The sequence below is a fragment of the Desmodus rotundus genome, chromosome 7 (genome assembly GCF_022682495.2).
Source record: "Desmodus rotundus isolate HL8 chromosome 7, HLdesRot8A.1, whole genome shotgun sequence".
In the NCBI taxonomy this organism is placed as follows: Eukaryota; Metazoa; Chordata; class Mammalia; order Chiroptera; family Phyllostomidae; genus Desmodus; species Desmodus rotundus.
Window position 1 is genome coordinate 722,550 of NC_071393.1, and position 20,150 is coordinate 742,699.

Genomic DNA, 20,150 nt, shown 5'->3' on the forward strand with positions numbered 1-20,150 from the left:
CAGCCAGTGCTTTTTAGAACAGGTCAGACAAGTGACTGATCTTCAGTGAACTGCGACTGTGGGTGAAAGTTTCAACAGGGCTAACGCAAGTTTCACTGTGAGAGGCGGGACAAGTTAGAGACAGCACAGGCTTATGGACGTCACACCTAAGAAGGACCGTGAATCACCAGTGCTTTCCTGAGTCCTGAGAAGAAACAGTTCTCTCTGCACCTAAAAGTCACCCCCCACCCCACCACCCTGCAGCCTGGGCAGACTAGTACCTGCGCGCCATCGCCCCCTTCCTTCTGCAGGAAGAACTGCTTCTTAAACTCATAGTAGGCGTTGTACTGGTGCCAGGGCTGGAGGAACTCGAACCTGCCAACCGAGAGGGAACAGCTGGGTCAGCCACAGACGCACTGGCGGCATGGGCGGCAGCGGCAGCACCAGCTGTGGAGACGGTGCACCTGAACACAGCCAGACGCCGTGCTCCGCACGTTCCAAAGACGACCTCAACGACTGTGAGGCAGCCACACAGACGCCCTGCCCACCTCGGACGAGGGAGGCGGAGGCATGAGGGTACGCTGTGTGGCCGCGCCGCATGGCCCTGTCACACTGCAAGCCCCGCCCCTCGTGCTGTTCCACTGCCCCCCCAAAACACCGTCTGATAAAAAACAACAACAATAAACCCCCAAGCTGTATGTCTAAATTTCTGTAGCAGATTCCTGAAAAGTCCGAATTGCCACCTTTTGAGAAAACTCCACGGTTTTTACTTAAGAAGAAAAAATAAGTAAATAAACAAATAAAAACGTGTAATGCAATTAAAAACACCACCCCAGCTCTAAGTAATTTAACAACGTAATCACAAGGTGTATCTATCTAAACACATACAGATGAGGAAAACATTAAAAAAGAAACTACGCAGCTAGATTTTTTAAAAAGCTGAACTAAGCCCCAAACACCAGCAGCGCGACCCGCACAGAACCCTGCCCTTCACCTCTGATCGTTCTTGGCGCGGACGCTGGTCTCAAACTTGAGGCCGTTCCGGGCCACGTACTCAGCCAGCTTGTCGATCACGGGCTGGATGTCGGGGGGCGGGGGGATGATGGCGGCCACGGGGGCGAGAGCACTGCGGGGAGAGGTGGTTTTGGTCACGGGAAGCCCCCTCCCTGAAGCACCAGTCACAGACCACCAGGGGTGACTGGCCCCACCGACGGGAGTCACGCCACTTACAACAGGGGCCAAAACCTCACTGCCAGTGTGAACGACTCACAGACGCACCACGCCATCATGCGACCATTCCCTCTAACGCTTCCCCAGCACGAGCTAATTCTCCAAAGACACAGGAAGAACTCAAGTACTGATTTCTGCTGTGTTTTAAAAAACGAAGGCTGGCTGGCACGACTCGCCGCCCCCTACCCCACGTCTGACTGGACAGCAGGGTGTCTGTGCAGCAAGGCTGACGCCTGTGGCCCGATACCCAACGAGATTCTTTTGAACACGCAACAGTCCGGCACTGCACAGAGGGCACAGGGCCGTGCGCTCGCTCAGCCCACACCTGAGGGCGGCCGCCGGAGCCGTGGCAGGTGCTGGGGTCTGGTCACAGCCCCTCCACTCAGCGGCCGGCGGCCAGGAGAGGTGCCCATTGGCCGTGTGGAGCTGCAGCGCCACCCGCATGTGGCAAAGACAGTCTGGGACAAGGGGTGCTGGGGGTGCTGCCCAGGATCCATCCTGTAAGTGCTTACGCCTCACTGCTGAGTGTTGGGACAATTTTCGCTGCCCCGTCAACTCAGTAACTTGGGGATTTAAATAATGAATAAATACTCAGGTAACAGAGACCCCCTCCGCCCCCCTGCAAGAGCACAGGCGCCAGGGGGGCTGCAGGAGCGGCAGGTACCTTGTGGTGATGGTGGTGGAGGTCACCCCGCTACTCGTCTCCACGGTGGTTTGGGGTGGCGGCGGTGTGGTCCCAGGAGGGGGCGGGGCGGTGGCTGTCACTCCGGTGGTGCTGGACACGGCCACCGTGGCCGGCAGGGTGCTATAGTAGGTGGCCACGTCGACCCCCGGGGGCGGAGGAGCCAGGCAGTAGGTTCCGTCCGGGAGCATGTAGTAGCTGTAGTACATGGCCGCCACCGTCGCTGCGGAACACAGGTGTGGGTGTGAGAGCGGCACGGGGCAGGCTGGCTGCAGGGGCTCACGAAGTACAGTGAGGGGACACCTTTCAACGGAATGTCACCCTGCCCATGTCAACCACGTTGTTTCCACGTGTTTCCGGTGCCACGCAGGCTGCCCCGTGGCATGTGTCTGGAAGGACCAGGCTACGTCCAGACACACAGCGGGGACGACAGAGACCGAAGCAGCCAGACATGGACCTGCCCGGGCCACCCATGTCCTCCCCGTGTCAGAACATGCTGACCAGGAGAGAGGACCCTCTCAAGCAGCAAAGCCACCTCTGCCTGTGTGGCTACCTGGATGGGACTGGCTGGTCCCCTGGCTGGTGTCCCCGTGGGGACCCCGACTCCCCATCCTCCGGGCCCCCTACTTTCTCATGACACACTCATGCTGGAGTCACCTGTCCGACCCCCTGGTACCCTGTAGCCACCAGCCCCCCCAATGGATGTGCGCTCACTCACGCAGGAGGCCGCTTCGGGCTCCGCCAGTACGAGTGGCGATGCACTACGGCCTCCTCCGTGTGAACGCCTGTCCAACAGCAGCCCAGGGCTTAACCATGGGAAGTCCTGTAAGTTCACTCATCTTTGTGTGGGGGGGGGGGCGGGGGGGAAATATTCAAAACCAGTGATTCCATGAAATATTAAACTGGTTAAGAATTTTAATTCCTAATCCTGCTGTAGATAAGCAAGTGGGTCTGACTCCAGAGACTCGATTCTTCTCTTCACTCTATAGAGAGGGGTCTCTAGAAGGGGGATCTTCAACGTGGAGGATCCCCCACCTGAGGCAGCCTCATGAGTAAAAAGTTTTCCTAAATAAGGAATTTTACTTTGATTTTCAATTAATTTACTTTAAAGTAAAAGTCTTTACCAATAGTGGGAGCTTTACACTGACCGTGGTTTCCTGGAACATGGGCCCCCAGGGAGACACCAGCACGTGGGCCCTGCCTCCCACCTCAGGCCCAGGAGGGCTACACGGGGACGAGCAGTCAGGGACTCGGTGTGCACTAATCACGCGCGTGTAACCACGGTTACACGCGAGCACTCACTGCTCCACTGCACACTAAGAGTTGTGGACCCAAGAGCCTGTCCACAGGATTTTCCCCACAGGAGCACCCAAGTAGCACATGTGGGGGGCAGACGAGACCCCTCGACTCGGGCCAGACCAGCAGTGCTCACCTGCGCCCTCAACACTCAGCCCGCAGGCCTTGCTGGATGGACAGACTGCCCTGACGGGTCGAACACATGCCTTTCCTACCCAGTGGAGACCTCTGAGTACAGACACACGCTTCTGTAAGGTCTCACACTCCCCCGAGGGGGGGCCGTGCCCCACCCCCCAGGTCATCAAGCTCCCGAGGTCCTCCCTCTCCCCACCCCGGGCAGAGACGCCAACGAGGAGCAGACGTGGCACTGTGAGAGTGGAGTGTGACCCCCTCCCCACAGAGACGCCCCCTGTGGCCCCGTGTGTCTGGGACAGGAGACGGTACGCTACTGCCTAGGCCGCTGTCACATCTCAACCGAGGACAGGCACATCGTGTCCTGTCCTGGACCATCAGCCTCCTGCCTAAGAAAAGTAAAATACATTTTAAATTGTGGCCGCAGCCAATGAGACACATGAACCCATAAAAACAAAACAGTGTACAATTAAGCTTCAAGTAAAGCACATACCACACACTTGCGACTTACTCATTCTTCCTGCAACACAGGTGAGCTGTTGCCAAAACCGAGTCTTTCCTCTGAAGGCACTAAGACGCAGACTGACCACCAGCCCCCACAGCCTTCCTGAGTGGTCCATCCGTTAAATGAAGGCAGGGCGCTGGACATGGGGTTGCTGGGCCCAGGGCAGGTTCACTTCCCTCAGGAGCCCCCTCCCGCCAACACCTGGGAACACTGGCTACCATGTACCAGGAAGTCCGAGCGCACCGCTGAGCCTAGAAAAGGCTCTGTGTCCAGGTGCGCAAACGCAGCCATGCCCAGACCCGCGGCCTGTGCTGCGTCCCCCTCTCGCTGCAGCTGCCACAGGCTGGGAGCCGCACGGAAAGGAGCAGCGGCAAACAGAATCTCGTCCTTCCCAACACGGTGTAATGACGCTTTGCAAGGAGACCCGGAGCGTGAGTGTCTCCAGATCACCGACGGCAACCACGCCTCGCTGTCTGGTGGGCCAGGCAATGCCTCGCTGGCCAGCACGGGACACATTCAGGGCAGCGCCGCCGGAAGTGGAGGACCCCCCACCTGAGGCAGCCACATGAGTCCCGGCTTCCCTCCGAGTTCTCCTTCCGTGGGCCGTCAGGGAGGGGCAGATGTTCAGGAGAAGGCTGTCTGTGAGGCCGGGGAGGCTGTGACAGTCTCAGTGACAGGTGGTCCGAGGCCTGAGGCCCCACCTCTCCTGGCCCAGTGCCGCCCCTCTGCACCCTGCACTGGGCACCACGACGGGGGGCAGTGTACCCTGCACCTGCGTTTCTGAACACGGCCCCCCGCTGCGCGGTGACTCACACCTGCCCTTAGCCCCTGCTGGGTTTCGCCTCTGGTACCAACCCCCTTCCGCTCTGTCAGCTAGAAACCCACCCAGCGACCAGCTCCAGACAGGGATGCGCTGCCCTCACCACTACTCAAATTCTTCCTCCGTGACCCTCAAGTAGAAAGTTTTAGGTGTTTAACACTATGTTGAGGCGTTGGAGGCTTGTTACATAAAAACAGGTTCTAGAGAGTTCTGGGTGAGTAGGAAGTGGTTTCGGCATGTGGCCTGCAGGCTGGGGAGAGGCAGGGGAGTGTGGAGTGTGGGGAGCAGCCCCCAGAGGGCAGAACAGTCCCAACCTCCAGTGGGTGTTGGCAATGAGGGGGGGCTCTTCGGACTGGGACCCTGTCCCTAAGCAGAGACGGCCACCTGTTCTGGGACAATTTTGGAATCTGCAGGAGAGCAGAGGGCGGGTTTTCTGGGGAAGCAGTCACCGCAGGGGTAGGGGGAACAAAGGCTCTTGGGGTAGGGATGGGGGCCGGGGGGGCAGAGGGCAGGGCCAGGCCAGCAGCACACCCACAGGAGCAGGGGGAGGCCGCAGCAGGCAGGTCACAGGGGACCCAGGGGACCTCTGAGGCTTGGAGCTGCAGGCAGACCCAGTGAGACAGGTGTTCCCTTGAGCACAAAGGAAGGCAATAAAAGGACCAGCGAGCCTGGAGGGAGGGAGCCCAGGGGGACCCAGTGGGCTTGCCCCATTTTCTGCAGCCTGGAGTGCTCACAGTGGGGCTCACGCTTTTAAATGGTTAAAAACTAAAGGAAGCAGTAGCATTTTGTGATGCTAACATTCTACGAAATTCAAATCCAGTGCCCATAAATTCAGTTGTCGGAGCCCCGCCCCCAGCCCCGCCCTGGGGCTGTCACACCACAGTGGCCTAGGCAGCAGGACCTGAGGCAGGAGGCGTTTCCCCTGGACCTCCACAGGGGCCATCTGCCCACCCTGCAGTAGGGCTTGCAAACCCACGGGGCCCAAACCACACCCTTGCAGCACTGCTGGGCTCCCGCCTTCCTGGCCCTGGAGATGACAGACACCATCTCACCGGACAGATCGACACAGAAACGATAGACAGGTGACAGAGGCGGCCCAGGGGAGGAAGCGGCTGTTTTCTAAGCACAGAACCCAAGGAAGGGTGTCCCGAGGCACAAGGGCGATCGTCCCCAGGAAGCGAGATCAGACTGCATGGGGACGCACCGCGGACCACAGACGCTCCGGCGTGCAGGGTGGCGGAGGGACTAAACTGAGGCACGGAAGGGAGTGCCTACTGTCAAAAGCAGCCACCACCTGCAGGGCGAGGACCAGGAGAGGGAGCTGACCTGCCCATCACAGTGGGCTTCAACCCTCAGTGCCAGACCGGTGTGGCTCAGCGTGTCACCCTCCGCCAAGCCTCGCATGTGTCAGAAGGCAACAGACACTTCCCAACACCTTGTCACAGCAAAGAGCACCCAAGAGCAATTAATAGCAACCTCCAACCAACACACCCACACAGCCGGTCAGCAGCGAAAGCCAGCCGGCCCCGGCGTCCCCACGTTGGGAAAACCCACGCCAGGTTCTGTTTGCAAAGGCCGCAAAGAAAGAACACGCTCCCCACGAATTTTATACCAAACAAGTATTCCTTTCACAGCGCGGTGGGAGGCAGGCACCTCTCGAGTGTGGGATAGGTCATGAAACAGAGCTTTGTTGAAAGTTACTTGTTTATGAGGTTTGACTCCTGCCAAGAGACAAACGGGATAAAGAACTGAGGGGGCGGCCCGCCCCCCCCCCCCCACAGAGCTGTGGGGGAGGGGACTCCCAGCCCTTGGATGGAGACGCACCAGGGAGGGCCGGTTGTGGCCAGAATGCACTGTTACTAGAACACATGCTCACACGGGCAACACTGTCTTGCTCACCAAACACAGGAGTTCGGGGAGTGAATGGAAGATGCTTTACCAAGCACTTGCCTTCCTCTAGCTCCATAGTTGAAACCCAAGACTAAAAATAGAGCTTTAAAAAAAAAAAAAAAACCCTACAATTTTGACCTCTTTAATGTTTTCCTAACATTTAGAACTGAACTCTCGATATGGAAGAAACTTTATCTGCGATTACTTCACTATGACTTGATTACAAGGTTCGTGTGTTAAACTCAGGGAGGACTTAAAACCTGTTTCCGGTAAGTACAAGCGCTCCTATCCACGCTGCCACAGCCCTGCAGGAGAGGACGTCTGTCGTCTGCAGGCGGGAGCCCAGTCTCCCTCGCCCTTCGCCACGATCACGGCCGTTTCCCCACGGGGGGCAAGGATGCTCCCGCAGCGGCAGAAGAGGCCATTTCTGATGGTGGGGTCTTGGGTCATAGTTTTACTTTCTTCTACTTCTCCTGACTTACAATAAAGCCATTTTTTAAAAAACGGGCTTGCAAGGTAAGTAAAGCACTTCAAGGTCATGATTTTGCAGGGGAAAAAAGAAAATGCCACAAATACAACAGCTAAACCATACTTAAAAAATGGAGAGAAGCCAAAAATAGCAAGTCAGCCACATGATGTGGTTTAATTCCACTTATGCTATTTATAGAATGAAACATCTGAAAAAACGAAGTTAGGATTTTATTTTTAAAAAACCCCATGCTGTAATACTGGGCAGTATTTCAGTAGTATTGCTTCCTGCACAATTAACTGTACTTATTAGACTCTTCCGCAAGGAGTTACAGCTAAACAGCAGAAGACAACGAAATCCTAACAAAATAAAGGACATGAAACACGGTTCACTGTCACGCAAACAAATGAAATCTTCTACTTTCCCGTATCCACATTTAAGGAGTTTCTAGGGGCATGGGTGAGAGTCAAGCAACTGATGTTTCTCTCACACGACGATGCTTCTCTCTCCCTCCCTCCCCCTCTCTCTAAAAATGAAAAGAAAGGAAAGTACATCACAAGGTGCGCCGTTTGCGCCCTAAGGTGATTACTGAATAGTCAGTCACATGGAGAAGGGAAAGCTGGGGCCCTCCCTGGGCCTGCCGTGGGCCCAGCAGGCAGCAGCCGGGCTGGGAGGGGCGTGGCAGGCCCAGGGCTGCCATCCCAGAGAGCTGACCCAGCCAGCAGCCTGGGGCTGTGAACAAAAAATCACAGAATTTTGAAGATTGAACTCAGGATACTAGTTTAGTTTCAAACTAAGCAACCTGCATTTTTACGGAGGGCAAAAGGTCCCAGCAGTGCAGGCAGGTGGGGAGAGGCCAGTCCGCAGCTGGGACAGAGTCACCTGCAGAAAGGCAGGGCCATCTCTCACCTGACTCTCCGCCTAGTGCCTCTGTGAGCCCTGGACCCCACCCTCCCCCTCCAACAGCCTCAGGCAGCCTCCCGGTCACCCAGCAGGACTCCCTAAAGACGTGCCTCACTCATGGTCACTGCTCTCGTGGCTCCGCCTGCACACACAGGTCTGGAGATGCCAGAAGAAATCCTGGGCTAAAGGCCTGTGCATTTTGGGCCCGAAGGTGCTGCCAGCTCGCCCTCCCTGCTGCGTACAAACCACAGCTGCCTACTTGCTCCTTGCTCTGCGACAGCCGAAGAATGGCACGCCACTAGGTTGCACCTACTTTCGTTTCGCCTGTGTAATCATTAGGAGTTCCAAACTTGTACTTGTGAAATAACAGAGCCAACAGCCCAGAAACCTCGATTCTACCCCAAGACGCGATCCCACGTGTGGTGTGCCTGCGTGTTCGCCTTCCTGCTGGAAGTCCCATGTTCTTGTGACGTCCGCCGCAGCCGGTACACAGAACACGGGTCTTCCGCCTGCAGAGGCGGGATCCCACCATCGTGGCACAGTGCTACCTGGGCCGGAAGCCACAGCAAGCCTTTGCAGACTGCAGTGCCTTCTCCCACGGGGCTATTCCCTTTTCGCGTTTGACTGTGAAAGCTGCTTCTCCGCTGGACTATTAGCGTTTGTTTTCCAACTGGACTGTAAAAGCTTTTTGTATGTCAGACAGTTTTTCTGCTTTCTCAACAGTTTTATTTCTCCCATTAGTTGAATGTGTCTGTTGGCTTAAAGTAGATGACTCTTTATCTGTTCAAGTACGCTTATTTCCAGAGAATCTTCACATCTGCACTTACACCTGAATGTGACTTTGCTGTTGGGTGAGAGGCGAGTGCCACTTCTTTGTCAGTCGGTGGGCCTCCCTTTCCAGGCCCGTCCTTGTGCGGATATGGCCTGGGGCCCGGGGCCCTGCCCACCCCCACCCCCACACCACCACCCCTCTGCAGACAGCGGGGCCTCTGTCTTCCACCAGCCGTCTTTCTTCTCTTCAACTACTGTTTCTAGGTAACCTCACTGTGATTATGTATTCAATGAGAATTCATGCCAACAGATGAAGTTTGAGTGAGAAAAGAGATGTACCCTCTGAAAAGGCAGAGTAAAAACTCAATTATTTTTCAGAAACTGCCGTGGAGCCGGAGCAGGGAGAAGGGACTCCCAGGGGCAGAGAGTGCACCTAGAATCCGACCCAGGGCGCCAGGCGCTTGCTTCGTGGTCCCGACTGGGGGTGCGCAGCTCCCCCACACCAGCCTGCCCGCAGCCCCAGGGCTCAGGATGGCCACCTGCTCGGCCTCAAGTTCTGAGGGCGACCAAGTCTCAGGCCTGCGCGCAGGGTCTTCTTGCCCCGAGGTCTCCCACTGCACCTCCCTGCACTGTGACTCTCTCCCAAACTACTCTGGTTCCTGCTTGCTGTTTTCTGGATAACCAGAGTCCACCTACAGGCAACAGCCAACACCTGTGGGCACCCGAGTGACGTGCTCACACTCATTTCCACCTCCTTCCAAGTGGTTTCCTGGGTCAACCATCAGTATCGACTCCTGTGAGTCCCCTTAAGTGACTGCAGGCAGAGATGGAGGCCAGCCCCAGGGAAGCTGAGAGTAGCTCTGAGGGGCCTGTGCGGCTTCGCCAGAGGGCTTCACCAGAGGCAGCGGTGACACACAACTCCGCCCGAGGGCCGCACCCATCCTCCATGCTCTCAGCAGCTTGTGGGCAAGGGGGGGGGGGGGGCAGTTCGCTGAGGCCACCGCCCATCCAGCGGAGAGCTGAGTTCCCAGCCTCCACTGCAAACAAAGGGCCACGCGACCCCGTCCCAGTTCATGGGAGATAGGGAGTCCCCGGCAAGGCTGCTGGGGAGGCCTCTAAAGAGGGGCAGCGTCCACCGGCCCCTGCCCCCCTCCTCCTCATCCTCCCTGCACCACAGAGGGTGCTGGGGAGGTGATGAGCAAAAGGAGGTGGCCTCAGGCGTGGGACAGCTAAACAGGAGGGTAAGGCACCTCCCCCAGCCCTCTGTGCAGCCTGCTCCAGCTCTGGGGATACCCTGCGGTTCCGCCCAGCCCCGCAAAGGGGCAGAGGGAGGGGGCGCGCTGAGGTACTCACAGTCCGCGGGGTACTCCACCTGCGAAGGCGGGGCAGCGGCACCTTCTGCCGAGGGTGGGGCGGGGGCGGGGCTGTCGGCCTGGGCCTTTCGGACCAGCGCGGCCAGGGGGTGGTCCGGGTCCACCACCTTCAGCGGCTGCAGACGAAGGGAGCACAGTCACTCGGCGCCAGTGGTCTGTCCACTTGGAGCTCTGCAGCACCACGAAGGCCAGCTCCTCTGAGTGATGCCTGCAGCTTGAGGGAGGCCCAGCACAAGCACGCGCACACACACGCAGACGCCGACAAGGGGCGCTCGCGGTGCACCCTCAGAGAAGATTCTGATTTCTAATCACCGACAGCATTTTAAGCCCAAGCAGTGTGGTGTGCAGCCCTCCCACCCCAGTCAGCCCCGCACCTGCCGCTGAGAAGTGAGAAGCCTTGGGGACCCCGTCCCACTGGTGGGGGTGGCGGGCGTGTGTGTGCTGCCCGAGTGAGGATGCTGAGCAGCCCCTTGGTGGGGGCGGGGCCAGACAGAGACCTGGCTTTAGGCGGCAAGCTGCGTCCAGCCCTCGGCCCGCCCAGCCCATCGCCCAGCCCATCCCGGCACTCTGCACAGCAAGGGCGTCTCCCTTGTCCTGCACAGCCCGTGGCCCAGTTACAATGAATGGAGTTTGCTCATGCGTTTTATAAAATGGGGTAAACGAAGTAAACCCAAGCAAAAGAAGTGCAAAATAGGGCTCAGCAATGACAAAATGAGACACAGCCATTCTATCAAAGGCAGGCTTGCCGAGTACATTCTGACATCAACTTCGCAGAAGCTCTGGTTCGGGGTAAAGGCACAACCTTCATCAGCTCCTCCAGGCGGTCGCACTTCCGGGACGCAAAGAGGGACGGGTGCAGGTAACTCCCGTCACCCTCGTCATCATCGTCCTCGTTGTCGGAGCTGGCCCCCGGCTCTGGCGGTGGAGAGAGGAGAAGCACCCGTGAGCTTTACGGGGGAACTGAGGCACGGGCACAGACAGAGGCAGGGCGGACCCTAGTCACTTTTTGGTGACCTGCCCAAAAAACATCTTTGGAAACGCTGTGAATGCTGACAAGCAAGGTGCTCGGCAGAACGCCAGGCAGAGGGCTCGGGGCCGCCAGCCGTGGCTCCCCTCCAGCTCGCACTAGTCCCGGGCCTCACACTAGTTGAGCAAGTCGACTTTGTAGCAAAGAAGGCATGTGTCGTACCAGTGTGTGAAAGGTACGGTAACAGTAACAGGCATGTTTAAACACACACACACACACGAAGACAACGAGAGCTGTCGTAAGATTTACACAACTGCTTTTGAAAACCGTGTCTCAGCAGCAGGGAAACGATTCGGTGGCAGACTCGTGTGGAGACCGTGGTCTGTGGGTGTGGTTCAGACAGAGTCCACTGCAGGAACTCCAGGTCTAGATACTGTTCTCAGAACAACAGCTTAGGGCAGAGACGAGTAAAGAGGAGCACGCCATTCCCGCGCGTGCGCCCGGGGCGCATGCAGCCTTCTCCAGAAACGCCTGGCAGCCAGGTGGGGCGGGGATGACCTTGAACCTAGGTGGTTAGTTCTGAGAGCATCAATATTTCGTTGTTTCACCCATCCATAAAAAATGTTAATTACGACTCGAATCTCCTTCCCGACTCATGGAGAAGAGCCTCACGTGTGTACACAGAGGGAGCGGCAGGTTCACTGCCCCCCTCGTGACAGGCGAATGCTTCCGTGGCCTCGTGACAACAGCCATCTCAGCCCCGCCCCCCCCCCCCCCCCCCCCACCGCCGGGCGCACAGCGGAAAGGGCCCTAGCCTCACGTACTCTGCTTCTCTTCGCCTCTGCCCTCCGCCAGCACCGGGTAGCGCCCTTCCTTCATGGCTTTCTGGATGAACTTGTAGTAGGGGTTGAGGTAGTGGTCGAAGCGCAGGAAGTCAAACTGTGAGTTCCGGGCCTGCCTGGCCTTCAGCATGATCTCAAACTGCGCGCCCTGCCTGCACACAAAGCGGGCGGTGCGCTCGATGATGGCGTGCATTTTGGCTGTGGGCGGCTGGGAGAAGACACATTCACGTCACTGGCCACAGCACTCGAAACACAGAAACCACCCTGGACTCACTGTCGATTGTGAGGCGTAAGGAGTCTCAACTGGGAGGCCCAGTCTGAAGCCCTCCTCTGTCTCTGAGTCCTGAACTATTCAGTGGGGCAGACGCCCACCTACCGGGGCAGGCCGCCCCAGCTCTGCAGAGCTGGTGGGAGGTGCCCTGTTTCTGCACCATCACCAAATCAAAGTACGTCCAGAGAACAAGGGCCCCTCACCTGGGCTCTACGATGGGCTCAGGGGGTGTGAGTCCTCACAGGTTGCTCACAAACCTGCATGTGTATTTGCATTTTTAAACAAGTTTCTCAAGCATCTAAGAGTCACTCCTTTCTGTTTCTTAGCTGGAACAAGTTTTTACAGCTTGGAAACGACTCTTCTGAGCATGTGAAGAGAGCCACATGCTCACTCCTAGGCACTCCTTCTGCACCTGAATGTTCCTCCCTCTGCTCCCTGAGACATGGCTTGTGGCTGCAGGTCACCCCCACGCGAAGCACAGGGCCCTACACGGCAGCCCACAGGCTGGGGCCATGTGACTGGGCAGGCTCCCCCGAGCCACCTCCCTCCTACGTGGGCACCCGTCGCCTCCACTCTGTGCCCTTGGCACGTCCTGCCACACAGCTGGTCAGACTAACGCCAGAAGCCACATGTCCACGTACTCTTGATGAAGAGATAACACCAGGAAATTACACGCCAATCAAGTGGGAAAGTATTCTCATTAAAAACGGGCAATTAAGATGCTCATTACAATTTCATAAAATGTAGACGCCTTAAATCTGAAATTAACCCCTGGCTAGTAACGCCCTTCACACTTAAGTAGGACAAATGCCTACGATCAAAGTTGTTTACTGACCCCAAGGCAACCTGGACCCACGTCGCAGGCCCTCACTGTGCACAGAAGCAGGGGCCTGGTGCACAGTCTCACAGGCTCTGCCTGACGGACGATGAGTCTCTGAAACAGTGTATTCCACACACGGGGCCATGATTAATGGCCACTTCAGATCCCTGGTCACTTATATGAACACGCGCTGTCCCCCACAGCCCGACAGAAGCACCTGCCAGTCTGAAACTTCTCACAAGTAGGCCCCCCTTTGATACAAGGCTAAGAAGGTGTAAGGGAAACGTGTGTAAAGCCCACGGAAACACCTAAGAAAAGCTGACCAAGCAGCTTTACCGAAAGCCGTGCTGCCTTGAGCGAGACGTTTTAGGCCTTGACGCGGCCGAGAGCCCACCCCCTCCAACTGCGCCTTGGTCTCCCCTCCGCCGGGAGACCTGAGAGAGCACAGGCCCTCCGGGCCCAGACGCCCTGGTCTGGTCCAGTGACTGTGCTGTAACTGCCCCCTTCCTTTAGAGGAAAGGGGTGGAGTGTGGTCTCACTCTGTGGGCTCATGAGGAGCTTTGGAGCGGCGGCACCTGCAGTGCAGGTCCCCTCCCACAGCCGGCCCCTCCCACAGCCGGCCCCTCCCACAGCCGGCCCCTCGCCGTGACTAACAGGACTGCAGCAGAAGTGCACCTACCAGCTCCACATCAGGCGGCACGTTCAACCCCAAAGGGGCAACAAAGGGCTCCTCGTTCTCATCTGCGTTTTCAGCCTCATTTTTTTCTGTATGAAAAGGAAACACAAAATGTCAGAAGCGCGTCAGGAGAGACGGTGCCCACGCACAGTAAGCAACGATGCAGGGGGCAGGTGTTTGGCCAGGGCTGGCCCTCCCCCTTCTTCGTGTCATTTCTTCCAGAAACACTCTCCAGTTTTCTGTCCTGTCCCACCACCAGTAAGCAAGACCGCTTTGGCAAACCAACGGCTGGATCAGAGAGGAGTTGTGGCAGAAGGAACGTGCCTCTGGGACCGTGGCGGAAGGCTGGGACTCCAGGAGAGTGCCCCACTCAGCTCCCCCTGGGCACAGAGGCATGGGCAGCCCCCCCTTTAGGGCCGGGTGTGGTCTGGGGATTCGGGGTGTGTGTGTGCCGCCAGCGTGGCCATGGCCCACTAGCAGGCACACCATGTGCAGAGTCCCACGTCCCAGCCCCTCTGGTCCGCGTGGGGAGGCCCCACCATGCCACTTCTGAGCTCCCGGGGTGCCTGGTGCAGCACAGGGCATTCCGTTCCCAGAGGACTGGTCTCCCCATTGAATCGTCCAGCTCTGACCTCGCCTGCATGCAAAACCGCCCGCCCCCCCCCCAGGGGATCAATGTGCCCCGTCCGCCTCCAGCCCCCGTCGGTGTCTGCTGTGCTCTCCAGTGTCCCTCACACGACAGCTTTCTGACTTCGAGGCACCTGCGTATCCCAGCCACTCAGACGGCCGCCAACTTAAAAGGGTGCGGGAAGCGCATGCAAACACAGAGGACCTGTGAAAGCTGCCTTTTTAAGGGTTTCTACTCTACTCAGGGTTTTCTTTCAAAGGAAATGACATTAAATCAGCAAACACGAGCTCTTCATCAAAACAGACGGTCCATCATGCCTACGCAGCCCCTTGAAGAGCTGAGCAATCCCAAAGGCCTCCTCCTGTCCAAGGTCGTTCTTCCGGGAGGCCGGGGTGGGTCTCGGCAGGTCCCACACATGATGGAATGCGGGTGGACTGTAAACTCCTACAAGGCAGGAATTTACCTACTGCTGCTTTCTGTACGAGCAGCCTGGTTCTCTCCTGGGAACCAGAGACTCGCTGCCTAAGCCCCCCTGTAGGCAGCAGCCCGGGGGGTCAGATCTGGGCAGCAAATGGATATGTGATAACAACGAGCAGTATGAACATCTGAATGCTAGGAACCAGGCTGGAAAGTGTCTGCAAAAGGGGAGAGGAGTTCAACTGCATGGAAATGAAGCTGCCGTCAGACCACTCCCGTTGTTATTACCAGAAGGCTTCAAAATCATCCAAAATGTCAGGACAACACAGTAATGTTGAAAATCAAGAACACTTAGACATGTTCACGGCTCAGGAAGCAAAACCATGCATTTTTACTTTAAAACGATGCCACGCTGAAGTGCAATGGTCGTCAGTAGTACTGGGTCTCAACGGCACTGTGTTCAGTGTGTGTAAGTGCACGTGCGTGGGGGGGGGTTCATTTACACACATGGCGTTTTACCGACGTTAGTGCAAGTTAAACATAAAGAGTCAAACTGTTTCCCAACTTCCATTAAAAATTAATCAGCAGAGCTAGAAAAACTGTTTTTCCTTTAGTTTGCTCATTCTTCTCATTTACTCATTCATTATTTATCTATCCAAAAATTAAAAAAAAATTGATCTGTATATAAAGCAAAGTTCTGTAATTGTGATTACAGAACAAATAACAGTATAAAATACTGAAGAGCCTGGCTGGTATGGCTCGGTGGATTGTGCACCAGCCTGTGGACTGAAGGTCGCTGGTTCGATTCCCAGTCAGGGCTCATGCCTGGGTTGCAGGCCAGGTCCCCAGTAGGGGGGCGCACGAGAGGCAACCAATTGATGTATCTGTCGGTCCATCAATGTTTCTCTCCCTTACTCTCTCTAAAAATAAGTAAATAAAATATTTTAAAAACACTACAGAGAACTTTATGTTGAAGAGAAATCATACTAAAACTTGGAAGAGAAACCAGGTCACATTTAAGTCCTTAAAATTCAATCCCCAACACCAAGTTGGTCAGTATTTAGCCCAAAAATCACAATAAGACAATGGTCCAAAACTGTGAATAGGGGCTGGCGACCACCTCCTGCGAGGCCGGCGAGCACATCCATCTGGCTCCCTGGGGCACAGGGTCCCCGTCTCAGCCGCTCGGCTGCGGAAGCGACCTGCAAGCAGATGGGCACGCTGTTCTAGGGAACCTCACAGACCCGTGCCAACTGGGCCTTTGCTCAGGACTTGCTGATCCCTAACCTGGAATGTTAAGAAACCAACAGTATGGGTTTCCCAAAGATAGTCACTTGATCTTGCAAAAGACGTGTGGCGTTCACACATTTTAATTCCTCTCTGTGAAAGGACGGTTGTACACTCTCCATCCTTCTGATCCAGACACTGCGTGTCTCAGGCAGATGTAAGGCAGAGGGTTCAGAGACGGGACAAGGTCGAAGTGACCCAGGACCCCACGATGGATGACTTATCTGGATAAAGAAGAGTTTCCTTCTTACGTGAAGGACATTTCCGGCGGTGGGTACAAAAGTCAATATGCAAGATGTTAAGCACCTTAGTGGGGCTTTAACTGAACACAGTGAACATTAGGTTTGAGGGTTTCTTTAGAAGCTCACAGAACAGGCCTGTGTGACGGTGGCTGTTTTGCCCACCAAGTAACGAGCAGGATGGGAGGAAGGGCAGCAGGGGACACGTCTGCACAGGTGCACCCCACTCCCTATGGCCCCACCAGGCCACGCCCCCTCTGAGGGTGGAGAGCCCAGGCGGCGGCACCTCGGCAGGGCAGACAGTCTTGTGTTGCGCCGCTGCCGCCACCCTTCACACTTGTTAGGTTTGCTACAGAAGAGACCAGCCAGGTCCCAAGTGACAGGTTTAGATAGCCCTAAAATGACGTCCCCGTGGGATGCGGCTCCAGTCTACAAACCCGGGTTTCTAAAGTTGAATCTCTCCCTCTCTGTTGAAGAGTACCCTCCACACAGCGACCTGTCGTTAATGCTTTAGGCCTGTGGCCTCGTTCCTGATAATCAAGGACCGATCGCTGTGCAGAGCTGAGCCACGGTGCTTTCAGGGCTTACCACAGCGGCTGAGGGCATGCACTCCTGAACTCCATGGCTCCACAGTTCAGCAGCACTTTTTATACACATAGCTCAGCAGTTGAGCCAGAAAAGCATGAGTTTAAAATCACTCATCTTATGTAAACATTACATTAAAACACTGTGGTCTTAGCATGTGTCAAGGTCCTACTAAGCCTGAGCAGAATACCTTTGCTGTTTTCTGTTTACTTGTCACCGGGCCCACGGGCGACCTTCCACTGAACCTGGGCTGTGGAGGGCACGTGGAAGGGCGGGTCAGCCCGAGGGCGGGGAGGGCCTGTCCTTTCAAAGCCCCAAGAGCAAACCCTGCAGACAGGCACCTGCACACCTGCTGTCGCTTTAGAAAGAGAGAATCAGGGGAGTTTCTAGGAACCAGGTGACCTCCAGTTCCCTGCACCCAGGAGAAAGGAAAAGCCCTAAACCCGAAGCAGAGGACGGAAGTGGAGTCCCCTTTCCGTCTCCACGAGCAAGTCACGTTCCAGTTCTTAGCTGTGTCTTGTCCTGGGAAGGAAAGCCACCCTCATCCTCCCCGTCACGTGACGGTGCATTCGCTAGTGCCCGAGCCTGTGCTCTGTGAGGACGTCCACGTCGCACATGGAGCACCTGCCCGAAGGGCCAGCTCCGCCTCCCTCTCACCTCTCTGTTTAGAAGGCTCCTCTTCCTCGGTCGGCTCGGACGGGTCGTAATAGTCACTCCCGTAAGTGAATCCCACCGCGTTATAGCTCCCGTCCTCGGCCAGGGCCTCACTCAGGCGCTTGTATTCTTCCTCTTGAATAAAAATGGGAATTTTATTAACAAAATGGAAATTTACTGAGAAAAATTTCATATTTTCCTAAAGTTGTAGCTACCAGTTAAGCATACAACACACTTTTTCGACCTCTTTCTGAGGCAAGAGTGGTTTTAAAAACGCCCCCTGACATCTGTCAGTCTGCGCTTCTGCCAGTACGTGTTCACCGCAGACCGCAGAACACACGTCTTTCGTGGGGGATTTCTTCCTGCTAAGAAATCTGGGGGTTAAGAACTGCATTAAGGATTGTTAAGGCAAAGACAAGAACACCAATTTTAATGTATACGATACTGTTAAAGAAGAACAGTTAAAGAGTTTGGTTTTTGTTTGTCAAATCCCAGTGTGCCCTCAAAAGCTGGGAAAAGTCTCTGTGGCTCTATATAAACTATCCTGAGGTCCTCCCAGAGCGCAAAGACGCCTGTTTTTCCAATCCACTGGGTACTGTCAAGATAATATCAGAAAGAGTGAGTATAAAAAAATGGATGGGAGTAAATTTAATTTAAATACTTAAAAAATTGTCAAACTTTTGTTGCCGAAGTAGGTTTTTCTTGAGCAGTACCTTGCCTCGCCTCCTCCTCAAGCAAGTCCGTATGCAAGGCTAAATACCTCTCTTCATCACACAGGGCCTCTACTCGCGCCTCCTCTTCCGAGAGCGGGTAGTCCCTGTTCCAGGTGGAGTGCGCAGCCTCGTACTCGGACAGGTCGTGCAGGTGGCCGCGCCCGTCGTACCTGCAATGCGGACGTGCTGGTCAGGGGGGGCAGTGAACGGCTGCTTGCTTTGTGTGTGGGACTTCACACAGATACTTACCAATTAAAGCAAATACAACTAATTCAATAAACATAAAAGCTCTTCTCAGATTTACATCTCATTTGTCTAGTCCCATCTCACCTACTTGTAAACTCAAGTTATCTTAACAAAGCCTCAATTCTTTGCTACGAAATGAGAAAACTTACAATTAAAGGCAAACAACCCTTTCATAGTATAAGTGGTAGGTCCACTCCACTGGCGGTTCCTACCCTGCCATTTACGGTTTGGTCAACTAGGCAATGCCATTTGCAAAATAAAATTGTCTGAAAAGTCAAATATCATAGCTTACATTCACACAAACCGAATACATAAATACCTATCCGTAAGAACCAAACGGTCGAACTTTCCTCGCTTCTCTCTGCTAGTCCCGAACTCTCAGGAGAGATCTTCACCAAAGAAACTCGCGTCCATGGGAGGTAAAATCTGGGCTAGGCTGGCCCCTAGCCACTTGGCTGAGGAAATAAGTGCTGGTTATGTGATAGAGAGACACACGTACATAGGAACAGTGACAGGTACATGCAGTTCAAGGAGGTTCACCGGGGGCGGAGCAAACGTGGCGCTCCTCTGCGCGCTACCCCTCCCACCCCAGGCCCCGGGCCGCAGGGACCTACGGGTCCTGGGCGGCCACATTAAGGGCAAGAAAAGGTGTAGCCTCCTGCTATACCTTTAACATAAACGGTTCAAGGAAATGCTGTCGATGCGCACTTTTCAGGTAATAAGCGAGTGAGCCAGTGAGTTTCACGTCAAACACTCAGCTTTAGGTCACAAAAACAAATACTGAGTCAAACAAAAGTCTGCCTAACTTTTAATGCTGACTTTTGTAACGAGGACCCCAAAAAAGACATTTACAAGAAAAAGGGCCAAAACTTCCAGGGTAGCCAAGTGATTACATTTTATTAAATTTCCAAACTACTTTTACTTTATCGTAAACCTCCTTAACTTACAGACGTAGCTCACTATTTAAAACTACTGCATGTGCGGCGTTTGCTCCCCACCGGCTTTGGGGGACCTGACTGGAGCCACGCATGGAAATACACGCAAAACTGACGGAGCTCAGACTTCATCGCCCACCAACTTCGGTAGCAACTGTCACAAGTAACGCTCTGGAAGGGCAAGCGCCTGACAACTCGGGGGCGCAGTGGCATCGTTCAGTGGCAACCGCGGGGTGAAGGTCCAGCGGCCTGAGGGCTGGGGCAGCGCGTCCCGCCTGACCCGGCCGCCTCCCTGCTCCAGTCTTCGGTGTCTAGCGCTAACTCCAAACGGAAGCGCCAGGGATGGGGAGGCCTACGGGTCACTGCGTCCATCCTGGCCAGCCCAGAGTCATCCCTACAGTCACGGTGCAGGGCTGCGCAGAATCCAGGTTTAACTGTCTTAAACGATGGGCTTCCTTTGCTCCAGAGCGTCCCACAGTTTAATAGCTGGTGACAGCGGGCTTTTCAGTCCGGGCCCAGAAGTGCAGTTGCCAAAGCGGCCCAAAGCCAAACCGATTAGCAAAAAGCCTGAGTTGGGGAGAACAGGAGGGGGCCTGAAAACATTGGGGGGCGGGGAGCAAACGACCTACATCATGCAACGTCATCCTTTTCAAATCAAACATCTGCAGACACCCCGATCCCCGCAGGGGCCCCTCGGCCCAAAAGGGCTGGGCGCCCCGCAGGGTGGTTTTCTGAAGCAGGTTTGATTGGAAAAGAAGCACATCTGCATCCCGTCGCCTCCCTTCCGAGCCGGTGAAACCCGCCCTAAGCACAGGGCCGG

At 55.5% G+C, this 20,150-nt stretch overlaps 1 protein-coding gene across 2 annotated transcripts in view; it reads right to left on the reverse strand.

Annotated features, from left to right (window-relative positions):
* SFSWAP (splicing factor SWAP) overlaps window positions 1–20,150 on the reverse strand; it is a 40,359-nt gene that overhangs the window by 18,538 nt on the left and 1,671 nt on the right. The window contains exons 1-9 of one of the 2 annotated variants that reach the window (XM_024566712.3): window positions 18,197–18,319; window positions 17,440–17,571; window positions 13,630–13,715; window positions 11,842–12,067; window positions 10,853–10,965; window positions 10,031–10,166; window positions 1,874–2,114; window positions 974–1,105; window positions 261–354 (exon numbers count right to left, since the gene is read on the reverse strand). In XM_024566712.3, coding sequence (XP_024422480.2) covers window positions 261–354; window positions 974–1,105; window positions 1,874–2,114; window positions 10,031–10,166; window positions 10,853–10,965; window positions 11,842–12,067; window positions 13,630–13,715; window positions 17,440–17,571; window positions 18,197–18,206 — 1,170 coding nt within the window. In that variant the 5' untranslated portion in view covers window positions 18,207–18,319. Of the gene's footprint in view, window positions 1–260; window positions 355–973; window positions 1,106–1,873; window positions 2,115–10,030; window positions 10,167–10,852; window positions 10,966–11,841; window positions 12,068–13,629; window positions 13,716–17,439; window positions 17,572–18,149; window positions 18,320–20,150 lie in introns of those variants that run through there. The other variant, XM_024566710.4, reaches the window with a different exon arrangement.